This window comes from Dermacentor albipictus, chromosome 5, assembly GCF_038994185.2.
Source record: "Dermacentor albipictus isolate Rhodes 1998 colony chromosome 5, USDA_Dalb.pri_finalv2, whole genome shotgun sequence".
NCBI classification, from domain to species: domain Eukaryota; kingdom Metazoa; phylum Arthropoda; class Arachnida; order Ixodida; family Ixodidae; genus Dermacentor; species Dermacentor albipictus.
The window spans coordinates 168132383-168144811 of NC_091825.1; the positions used below are offsets into that span (position 1 = coordinate 168132383).

The window sequence follows — 12429 nt, forward strand, 5'->3', positions numbered from 1 at the left end:
TACCCAATTTGAACCAGTGTATAACTGCAACCAACATTTCGCAGTTGCATGGAGCAAGTCTAGATGCTGCAATTGTCACATGGAAAGAGATGTTGGGCAGTCTGGTAGATGTTAGAATTTTAAATTAACAGAGCACAACTGGCACATCCAGTGCTGTGAGTGAGATTGCACAGCTTCCTTTCATAAATGCATGTCGGTGCACAGGCATCCAAGTACACTGACAAGATACTAGCCGCCCTTAAAACAGAAATAGAATGATGCAAGACTGATTGTGCTATCAGCCCTTCAGTGCATCTCTATGAAAAGAGACTGAGCATACTCATGCAGCATGCAACTGTCACAAAAACTGAATGCATATTAGAGTTTACTGCAAAAGCTGCAATGGGGCAACGCCCTCACCAGAGAAGTGGCGAAGTTCTCCAGGTAGATGGAGAGTGCAGCTTCTACGGCCCCACCTCCAGGCACCACAGTCTTGGACTCGAGCACTCGGCGGACCACACACAAGGCATCGTGGATTGACCGCTCTACTTCATCCACAAAAAAGTCATTGGCACCACGTACTACAATGGAGCTTGCAGTCTGCACCTTAGGCCTGGTGACAAATGTGCAAAATAGATTTTTTTCCACAGTGGTATTATGAAACAAAAGCTGCCCACAATGTGACACTTTATTGAACATGCAACATTATGGTATTCTGACCGAGTCTAGACAGCAACACGTCACTATGTCACAAAGGCAAGCACGACACAAGGTTGTATTGTGCTTGCACGTGGCATGGGCCTCGAGTGGTGTTGGGTTTTCATTGTGATGGTTTAGTTGCATAGTGCTATCTAGACTTGGCTAATAGAGTGAAACCTCATCTCTAGAACACCACATTAACAAATTTTTCAGATTAACAAACATCTCAGAAATCCCCTGCTAACTGCTTATAGTTTCAATGTAAAGGTACTTCAGTACTACAAACTTCAGGATACTAAACTTTTAAGAATAATGACCACTACAGTCAAACCTCGATATATCGAACACGGATATATCAAATTATTGCGTATATCGAACACTTTCTATATCACGTGGAAAATCGCATGCATTTTTAATTTTTTATTTCGAACGGGGCCGGATGTAAAATGGATATATCGAACTCCACCGCCCCAGACCAAGTGCACTCTGTTGACAAGAGGCGAGCTTTCCCGCAACACTCTCGAAGATAGCGGCGGCGCAATGGGCGTTCCAGACTGCTGCGTACGACAGCTGCCCACGTCGGTTGCGCCGAGGGCGCCATTTGAACGTAGCGGCGAACACACGCAGCGGTTTGGAGCCAGCACGGCCGCCTCGACCACGCGCGCACGGCGGGGGCAAGGATCACGCGCGCACGGCAGGGCTTGCCCCCGCCGTATGCGCGTGAACGAGGCGGCCGTGGAGCCAGTTGGAGCGCTTTGTCGGTGCTGAGCCACACAGCATGTGCATTGAGGACTTCGTTGGTGGTGATGACAGCACTGTAACAGCGGCGGAGTTAACAGACGTGAGATCGCGGCAGAAATGACTGCTGAGCGGCCAAAGGAAGACGCTGCCGAGGCTGATCCAGCAAGCGCTGATGTTGCCCCGCTCCCAACTGCAACTGAGGCTGTAGCTGCTTTGGCCGGTGTAAGCCGCTACTGTGGCGCAATAGAAGGCACTGGACTGTCTCTTGTGGACCGTTTGGACTATGTTGAGGACGCCGTGGCCAAGCACGCGGTTGCCAATATGAAGCAGGCTACGCTGCTTCAGTACTTTCAGCGAACCAAATAAATACTTTGTTTGAAGCTTCATGTGAGTATCTATTGCGCCTCGATTGGTTAATCGAATGATTTGTGCTAGTTTTTGACGCGTTTTCTACGTGATTTTATATATCGAATTCTGGCTATATCGAACTATTTTGCGATCACCGCGCTGTTCGATATATCGAGGTTCGACTGTATTCAGTTTCCAAAATCTGGGGATTATGTATCCTTCATGGCAGTCGGCATGACACCACAGTGCAAAAAGCGCGTGCCATGGCGCATTAGCTCAGAAAACTTGAGACAGTGAGAGAAGAAATAAGGAAAATTATGGCATTTTGTGTGCCAGAACCACGATCTGATTATGAGGCACGCCATAATGAGAGACTCCACATTAATTTTGACCACCTAGGGGGAGAAGAAAAAGGGGACCACATATCAGGTTCTGCAAGCACATGTTCTGTTGAGACGGGTCAAAATGCTTTAAGGTCGCCAATTTCTTATTAAATATTGGCAGAAAGAACATTTTCAAAAAACGAAACTATCAAATTTACAACTCTAACTCAGCAACAAAAATGATAATACAATTCTGTGAATTGCATTGAATAGTACGCAACAGAGGTGTGCCTCTTTCTTCAGCAGCAGTTAGGCATGCTAAGAAACGTAACCTCCGTGCTTATGAGGCCACACGGCCTGCTTTTTCCTGATGGTGTAGTTTACCCACACTTGCATTTTAGAATAATTCAGGTGGCTGCCTTCAGCAAGGCAGTTGTGGTGTCTGCGATAAGATATGCGGAAGGAAAGAAAAGGATCTTTGAGCTTGGAGGTGAGTCGCTGCTTTAAAAGGCGTTGTCGCTTCTTTTGTGGCACCATTATCACTATACAGTGCATCGGCGGTCCATGGTGGCGGAATATATTGAACAATACCAAGAGCACAGGCCAGGAGCCAACAGTTCCCTTTTCATGGATGGCTCATAGAGTGGCACTGACAGAACTGGGACACTGATGGTTTGATGGGCAGAATGGCTCATTCTGATGGTTTCACTATTACGACCTTTCAGAATAACGAACAATTTGGCACGGTCCACTGAAGTTTGTTATATTGAGATTGCACTGTACAAACTAGCTCAGTAGGAGCCACTTTTGCATAATGCTAGTTCCACTTCATTAACTTGCATGGAGTCACTGTACGTGGACAAGGAGCCACTGACCAGTGTGGCAATGACGTTTTTAGTTGCTGCAATACTTTGTTGAGATGGAAGTGCGCTCTGGCACATCCATGCTCACAACTCTCCCCAACATTTTCCATCCCAAACAAGGGTAAAACTTGTGATTAACACTTTCAGGCAATTAACTATGCGCACTGAAAAGTTACTATCACCACATTTCCTGCATTTTACCGTATTTACTCGCATAATGATCGCGCTTTTTTGTCGGAAAAATTGACGCAAAATCAGGGGTGCGATCATTATGCGGGTTACATTCCCCACAAAAAGAAAACAAATTTTTTTTTCGGCCCGCGTTTGCTGCGGGACACCAAAACAAAAATGGCAGCTGGCAGAGCAAGCCAAACGTGCCGAACGCGTTTTTTTTTTCTTCTCGCGAGTACATTACGTGCATTGAAACGGTTTCTTCCCTATCAGTAATGAATAATATCGTTAATAACGGCAAGTTTGTGGCAATAACGCAGCCATGTCTACTTTGAGGGGACAGAAACAGATGGGCGCGCTTAGCTGCCAGTGACATAGAAACACATGGCCGGCATGCTGCGGAAACTGTGGCATCTGTCTTCACTACTATCCTAATACGGCACGTTTCCACTAAGAGTGGGTGAATATCTTAGCTGTGTTACAAGCGTCGGCGTATGACTAGGGTACACTTTTAACGTATCAGTGTAAACGTGGCTACTATAGTTTCCGCTCGCGATTTGTTGCGTGCCCACCAGTGCAGATGAGTAGAATCAAAAGGCGCCTTTTTTGTTGGTGTTGACCACAACAATTATAAAGCCTACACATAATAAAGGCAAGTTTGGTTGCAGCTTTTTTTTAGTCATGGAAGGGCGGAAAGTGATGAAAGTAATGAAATAAGGCATCTACTTAAGCATGTTTGTTGCGTGCAGACTGCTTAGTTTGTCTTGAAGAGTCATTCGTGTAGCATTCGACAGATGGTAAGCGCGATCAATATTAGCTAGACTTGGCACACGACATATCGCTGCGGCAAGTTCGGGGTGCAATCATTACATGGGAAATTAAAAAAAATACAATTTTGACAACAAAATTCAGGTGTGCGATCATTACGCTAGTGTGATCATTATGTGAGTAAATACAGTAATAATAATGAAGATAAGAACTTTCAGTTGAGTGAGTTTTGTCAAGCTCATTCAATGTAGACCGCATGTGACAACTCTCTTCAGTAACAAAACATGATAACTCTTATGTCTGGCATACTTGGAAAGCACCTATTTAGCCACTTAAGAAAAAGAAATGGAACAAGAAAAAGGGCTCATGCAAAAGAATTAGTGACATTTCACTTCGTAAACGCGGGTTATGCGCAAGCATATGAACGTGCGCAGCGAACACCATGGCGTTGAAGCGCAAAATGAAACGGCGCAAATGCGGACGCTACACTGATTTCGACTGTGCGACCCCCGTTGTGCCACAGGGAAAGCACAAGTGCTAAACATGCAAAGAAACCCCCCGAACATGAACAGCAAGCACTACGATGTCAAGCACAAACCGAAAGGGCACGAATGCAGTCGCTACATTGATATCGACAATGCGACTCCTGTTGTGCCTGCCATAGGGAAAGCGAGCACCGCAGCACCGAAGCATAAAGGAAAAGGGCAAGAATGTGATCGCTACATTGATCTCTACGCTGCAATGCCTGGTGTGCCACATTGAACTTGCCATTGCTATACATGCACAGCAAGCACCATGGCGTCAAGCACAAACTGAAAGGGCGCAAACGTGATTGCTACACTGATCTTGACAGTGTGACCCCCATCATGCCACAGGGAAAGTGAGCACCGCAGCACCAAAGCACAAACGAAAAGTACATTGATCTCTACGGTGCAACGCCTGGTGTGACACAGGGAATGCGCCATTGCCACATGTGCACAGCGAGCACCACAGCGTCAAGCAGAAACAGAAAAGGTGCGAACACGATCGCGGACGCTACACTGATCTCAACAGTGTGATCCCTGTTGTGCCACAGGGAAAGTGAGCACCGCAGCAGCAACGCACTAACGAAAAAGGCACGAACATGGTCGCTACACTGATCTCTACGGTGCAACGCCTGGTGTGCCACAGGGAATGCGCCATTGCTACACGTGCACACTGAGCACCAAAGCGGCAAGCACAAATCGAAAGGATGCGAATGTAGTCGCTACATTGATCCCGACAGCGCGATCCCTGTCGTGCCACAAGGTCTATCCAATTCAGCCAAGTTTCTCTGCACCTTCTGCATCTACTCAGGGTGCACTGTACATAGCCTTTCGATTCCCCAAGGTTTCCCCGAGGATTCCCCAAGCACTCCCGTGCTCGATTGAACGGGGTGCAAGGCAAGGTGCCGCCGCGGTGCGGTGCGCCCTTGAACCTTGCAGTGAGTGCGCGCAGCCCGGCACAACATAGCTGGCACCCCCTGCACCTTTTCATTTGTGATGCAATGCACCTTTTTCTGAATCGAACAAACCTACAGGGAAAGTGAGCATTGCAGCACCGAAGCACAAATGAAAAGTGCACGAACGAGGTCTACATAGATCTTGATGGTGCGACCCCTGTTGTGCCATCATAGGGAAAGCGCAAGTGCTAAACATGCAAAGAAACGCCAATCAGCATGGCTCTTTCGGAATTTCACCCTTCAAAAACGTCACCGATACCGTCGCTCACAGAATGCCTTCGTCGTGTTTAAAGGCGCCAAAATAAAGTACGGAAAACCAGCTTTCAAATGAGACCAAGATGGCGGCGATCACCCTGCATCGTCTGGAGCTTTGGCAACTTGAAATTAGGGAAAATTTTCGAGCTGGGCCTTCAATTCCGGCCCACCGACGCTTACAAACTGCCGTTTTTTTAATACTTCGAGAAAGAATTGAGCAATAATACTCTGTGGGCTAATACTTTAGACAATGAAGACTTCAAAATCGCGATTTTTGAGAATTGACATTTTTTAAAAATTTTTTGCGATTTCAAGAGCCGCGTCGCCCCTTAACATGTACAATAAAGTCAAGAGGACCCAACAGAAACCAGCAGAGAGGCCAACAGTGGGAGGGAGAAAAGGATCCACGGCTAGTGGCACATACTCACTTCTTGATCAAAATCAGCTCATCATCACAAATCTTCTCCTGAATCACTTCTTCTGCCTCTCCCAGCATGCTTGCATCAAAGGACTCCTCGCCTTCCATGTTGGCCAAGCTGACCAGCAGCTGAGCTGAACAGCAGAAATAAAGAAGTACGATTCAAAATGCTGAATGCAGCAGACTGGCAGCATGGAGCAAAAGCTCCTTGGCTCAAGTTGTCATCTGACCACTGCACTTTTCCAGGACCGGAGTGAAGATCAGTGGTGCTATGCTAGTCACTATCAAACTATGGGTCTCATGTAGGTCGCAATTTCACTGTTATCAGTTTGCTCTGGGTAAATGTTCTGCAACGCATCCGTTCAGGCGTATATGTAGCTCTCTTCCCGGAAATAAAAGCATTGAAGGTAGCGTCGTGTATGTATCTGTGTCGGGCACACTTTGCATAAAGCCTTTGACGTACCAACAAGTCCGGCGTCCGGCACACCGCACTGTGTTCTCGTCGCTTAGTTCGTGTTGAAGCTGGAGGCCGCACAAATGTCAATTCCCTCGCACCTGCTACAGCACTTCCTCGCTCCAGCGTTTTGATAAAGAGTTTCTGCGGTCATAGAGTGAGACGTGTTCATGTTTACTTGTGTGTGTGTGACACCATGGTTGTTAATTTAGCTAGTAAGCGAATGTTTAAAAGTTTATACAGCCGATAAAACTACTATCCTTACTTTTCATATAGCGGTATACTAATTTGCTATCATAATCGATGCTTTGCCTTTCCGGTGAAAATGCGCCTTTTTTTTATTTATCGCAAATTCAGTGCATTGGGAGTAAATCCTTATTTTTTCCAAATGAGAGAAGTTGTATTTCTGTATGAAAGAATGAGGTGGGTGGTACTGTAAAGGACTTTTCTTTAAGTCATGGCAAATGGGTGCGCATTACAATAGACAAGATTCCCCCCCCCCCCCCCCTTTTTTTCTGGTCGCAGAAAATGGGTGCACGTTACAATCGAGGGTGCGTCAAAATCGAGCAAATATGGTGAATAGATATTATGTTACAAAGCAATCCGAGCATCATGCAGGATGCAAAGGTGCTATGTGTGGTAAAGTGATACATCTTCCCTAACCTCTTTTATACTAAGATAATACTTAGGCAATACAGTTAAACCCACTTATAACGATACCGGTTCTAACAATATGTCAGTTATAACAATGAAAAGCTGCTGCACTATCAACTTTTGTATGTTTTCTATGGGGCAAAAGCCCGGTTACTAAAATGTCTCCATGCCGCATTATCGGTTATAACAATGAGGTCTGGCTGCTGGGTGTCCGTACCAAAAGGTAATTGAATGTGAAATCCTTGAAAAGAAAAGAGAAAATGTGAAATGCGAGCAGCTGCACGATCACCCTCCACCCCAACTGCCACCGTGCACATCTCTCCTGTCACCATTCCACCCCTCCAAACATGAATGGGCTGCACCCATAGCTCTGCACCGCGCTACCCTACGAAACAAGAATGGACCGCGCTAACTGCGTTGACAACGCTGCCAGCGCTGCTCCCAGATTACAGCACCCTACCTAGATTGCTAACTAGGCCAGGTCCTCACAGTTTGTTCTTTATTCTATGGCCCTCATTCTGAGCCATTCTGCTTACAGATTAAGTCCCTTATGCTTGTCTTTGGTCGTTGGGACTCGCCGCTGAAACGGAAGATGGCTGATCTGCCCACAGATCATCGGCATACATTACATTGCCAGTGAAAAGAAAGTGCACTGCTCTAGATTTGGAAACGAAGTGCTTCTAACAAATGAGGAGATCGTCGTGAACGTGCTTGCATCGGATAGTGACAGTGATGGCCACGACGGTAGTGCCGATGCGGTAGAGTAGGCCATTTAATTGTCCCTGCGGGTGGTCCTGTATATGGTTCAGTCCCTCGTGGGGCTGTTTTCGCGAGGGACCTTCTACTTCACTACGTAGAGCACCTGGATGCCTTGGAGAAGGATGTCTGCAAGCTTCGCGTGAAGCAACCAAGGCCGACGGACATGCGGTTTTCTTGTGAAAGCCAGGGGGAAGTACGTGGCGAGATGCTTGTGGCGATCCCGTTCCAGCATTTCTTTTGGATTTCTCAAGCGGAGATGCTGCCGCGGCAACTGTCCCACATTGTTTAAGAGGTACCTCTTGGGACCGCCGAAGCGATGCCTCGACAGAGCTCGTATGTCACTTGCCGCCTGTGACCCCTCTTTGCAGTTATAGCAGTGTCATTCTCGAACGCCAACAGCCGTGGCTTGTTAACAACACGAGATCGGAGCGCGTGGGAAGCAGAGTTAAACAAGTCAACACAATCAGAAGCCGGATGGGGAAAGGTGGTGGGGTGGAGAACTGGCCTCACTGCCATAACACTTTTCTCGGAACAGCTACGATTTCCTTTTTTACATGCAGCCCGGTTATACCAATTATCGTTTATAACAACGGCATTTTCGTGGCACTTTACTATTGTTGTAAGTGGGTTCGGCTGTACCACCGATCACCCTGCACTCCAAGTAAATCTTGCTCCTGTGCTCAAGACAGGAGGCAGAAAATGCAAGTTACAAAGACCATGCAAATGCGGCACAGTACCTCCAGTGGCTTTTGCAATGCGTCGAAGATCCTGCTTCTTGCAGCGGCGCACGGCCATGGCACCAGCCTCCACAAAGTACTTGAGGCACAAGTCATCGATGCCTCCAGTGACCAAGATCACATTAGCACCAGCACCCAAGATCTTGGAAATACGCTCTTTGGTGATGTCCATTTCTCTGCGAAAATTGCAACGGACAAGCTTTGTTCGAGAATGCCCATTTTCTTTCTATTGATACAGCTGAATTTTTATACTAATTACTAAGCTCGTAACTGCAGCCAAACATTCCGTTTAGCCGAGGGTGCCATGTTTTAGCAGTAGGAATAAAGTAGCGCATGCTGCTTAAAAGTCTTTCTGGATGGCACAGCTAAAAAGCTTGGGCTATCATTTTAGGTGAAAAAAAAATTGATATTCGATGACATTCCGCTTTCTTTCTTGATTCAGTTCAACATTCAATTTGAGATCTACTATTTGGTATTAGCACAGCCCTACTGAAAATGCTTTCGCCTTGCCCTCAACAGTGTCAGGAGAAAATGACGGCACGTAATGATTACATAATTGCCAGAATCTGATGTGCACACTTCTATTTCAACAAAATGTTTCTGAATGTTTCAAAATGTTCTGTGCTACTCGTAGCACATTACAACTGGATGCAAAAACGAAAATGAGTTCACAGCCTACTGTCAGAGTCTGTGCCAATGCTACTGTCCTCACAAGAGAGCAACACAATGAGTTTTTGCTTTCTTTTTAGCATATAAGATGGAGAGGGAAGCTATGTGCTAAGATAGTGGCGATGAAACTGCATCCCACATTTTCAGCTTGTCAGCATTTCATGACAAACTGGTGAAGTGGTTAGTCTAGGCACGGGCCACAATGCCATTTGTGATTGCTGCAGAGTCGTAGTGGAATATGAAATGCACTCGACTGCACAAAGGACCACATGTGGCCCAAAGCAATTAAAGGACTATCTAAGAGTACGAGAATGGACATTAATTCCTACCATGACTGTACATGATAAGTCCTAGGCTACCCACAACAGCCATGCCCAATTTCAAGGCTCCAGGTACCCTTAAGCCCAGACCACGTGTAGGTTAGCAGATGCACACAAGCTCGCGTCAGTGCGTCTACGCATGCGTAGACGGTGCGGCATGTCTCATCAAGTCAAAAAGCGGTGTGATCTTGGGGAACAGCTCCTCTGTTATCGCACGCCTGGGCTGCGCCACATCAACACGCCTGGCTTCGCAGCTACAGCACGGTACATTCAACTCTCAGTGAAACAGATTTATAGCATGCAAGAAAGTGCTTCTTTCCTTTTTGTGCTGATCTAACAGCTATAAAAATATAACAATTACATTTATAGATAACGAAGTGTTTTGAAACACTGTCAATAACAAAGTACGAAGCGGCATCTGACAAGGCGTATATGAGTGAGCCCAGTGAGCGCACACTGTCGTGCGTCTTTGTGCATGCAAACTGCCATTCCTAACAAGGCACGGCGGTCAGCACTGGGCTGCTGTTACAGTATGATTATTGCCAAGGGATAGAAGCAATCGCTGACTGGGTCAAGGGAAAGGACACTGAACTGAGGTCGTGAAACAGATTGATATTCTCCCTGCTAAAAAATGGCAAAATGTTTTCACCTTTCTCATTATTTCGATGCTTGTTTTGAAATCTGAAGGTGCTGCCACTAGAAAGGCCCCACTGGTATCTTTTCAACAATGCACATTTCATAATCATCCCTAAAAATTTTTAAATTTTCATCAAACCCAGCAATAACCGGTGAACCCATAAGCAATATGAATGTCACCCGTTACCGCGTCTGGTTTTCCCCCTAATTGTAGAGTACTTCTTGTGCAAAAGTGGCAATGGGAAACAAGAGTCGCAAGAAATTGAAAATTAAGCGGTCTACTAAGGGAGAGAGCCGAGGCAACAGCCAAATGGGAAGGAAAAACAAAAAATAACATATTTAACCATTGTTTGTGAAAATATTTAGGGATGAAAATTTTTATTTAAAAAGGAAGTAGAGAAAACACCGATGTAAGTGGAGAATTATTCCGTAAAGTGATAAGTGATCATCATACCTTGCTGCTGAAGCAGCGCACTGACACGGACACAGTGAAGGCACACAAGGAAAGGCGACACTCGTTTCCGGAATGATTCCGTGTGTTTTCAATGGCGCTTCTACCGTTATCAGTCAAGCCACCCGACCTAGGCATTTCTGTGCTGTGCTTATGAGGGTGTTCTAACCTTCTGAGGTGGGCGCAGTACGTCTAGAACCACAGCATCCTGCACTCTACGTGGCCACGCATCATTGTGCAACATCCCAAATAATACAGTCAATTTCGGCATAGAGTTTCCCACAATGTACTAAGGAAACCCTGGCGCTTCAATCGTTGAGCCACCATGGGAGTGATGGGAAGCACATGGATTTGTCTGATCTTTGTGCTTGTGGATTCGCTTACTACGCTTTGTATGAGTTCATTGTCGTAAGCTTCAGAGCAACGTATACTTTTCTGGGTGCAGAAGATGCTGCGAACACAAACAATCACTGCTAATTGCAACTGTTCAACTTGTCAAGGTAGCCAAGTCGCAAAAAAGGGGGGGGGGGGGGGTTACGTGCTAATACCACTACCTGATTATGAGGCACACCGTAGTGGGGGACTCCGGCAATTTGGACCGCCTAGGGTTCTTTAATGTGCACCTAAATCTAAGTAAACAAACATTTTCGGGTTCCACCCCCCATCGAAATGCGGCTGGGATTCGATCCCGCGACCTCGTGCTTGGCAAGCAGCCCAACACCATAGCCACTAAGAAACCACAGCAGGTACAGCAGGTAGCAGCCAAATCGAAACGTGCCTAGCGTCTCAAGGCACTATATAAATTCATAAGGGCGTTATATGTCACTTGTTGATGCATGCGACCGTGGTGTAATGGTTTCAATATTGGGCGTCTACACCTAGAGGTCCTGTTTTCGAATCCTGCGGTTGGACAATTTTAATAATGTTTATTTAATTATTTACTGCGGAGTACATTGTTGAAAATGATGAGTTCACAAAGCTACGAAGCCATATCAAGCCGGAAGAACGCAGTCCATGTACCACCCATAATTCCCATGCTGGCTCAACCCTCCCATTGCAGCTCCCATAGACACTACCGCCGGAGTTCCCTCTAGCAATTATTGCATGAAACTCTATGGGCTTTGGCACTTCAGTTGGTGGAGCAGTAAAAGAGGGACCCAGAAGAACTGTGATTGTTCCACAAATATATCTCACTATAATTCCTGCAGAGCTCATTAGAAGAACACCACTAGAAATATTCATTTTACGCTTTCACTTGTTTACTTGGTCTTCACTGTTATTCCTGTATTTCTTTCCTCTGTGAGTCAATTTGATGTGGTTCCTGGTTTGCCAAGTAAAGCAGAGGTGTATATCACAGGCATACCTATGACATGTACCTTATTTCATTTCTGTTTTGCGGGTTTACGTGCCCTTATAGCGAGCGGTGGGAATTATTAACCCTTTGCGGGTCAATGACATAAATACAGTGCAGTCCACTTATAACGATACCACATATAACGATATATCGGTTATAACGATGGGTGGACATGAGAGTCATTTTATGCATTAGGTCTATGGGGAAAAAAAACATTTATAACGATAGGTTATTCACTGCATATCTGATATAACGATCAAAATTTTGCCGTCTAGACGGCGTTTTCCGTGCCAAATAATCGTAACATTTGCGTTGCTTAGTTCCCTGAAACGAACGATGTCGAGACGAGG

At 46.0% G+C, this 12429-nt stretch overlaps 1 protein-coding gene across 2 annotated transcripts in view; it reads right to left on the reverse strand.

The window, feature by feature from the left end:
* Positions 1-12429, reverse strand: part of CCT1 (chaperonin containing TCP1 subunit 1) — an 88419-nt gene that overhangs the window by 23818 nt on the left and 52172 nt on the right. For both annotated transcript variants that reach the window (XM_065434625.2, XM_065434627.2), the window contains exons 8-10: positions 8650-8825; positions 6056-6179; positions 400-592 (exon numbers count right to left, since the gene is read on the reverse strand). In XM_065434625.2, the coding sequence (XP_065290697.2) occupies positions 400-592; positions 6056-6179; positions 8650-8825 (493 nt within the window). The remainder of the gene's footprint in view (positions 1-399; positions 593-6055; positions 6180-8649; positions 8826-12429) is intronic.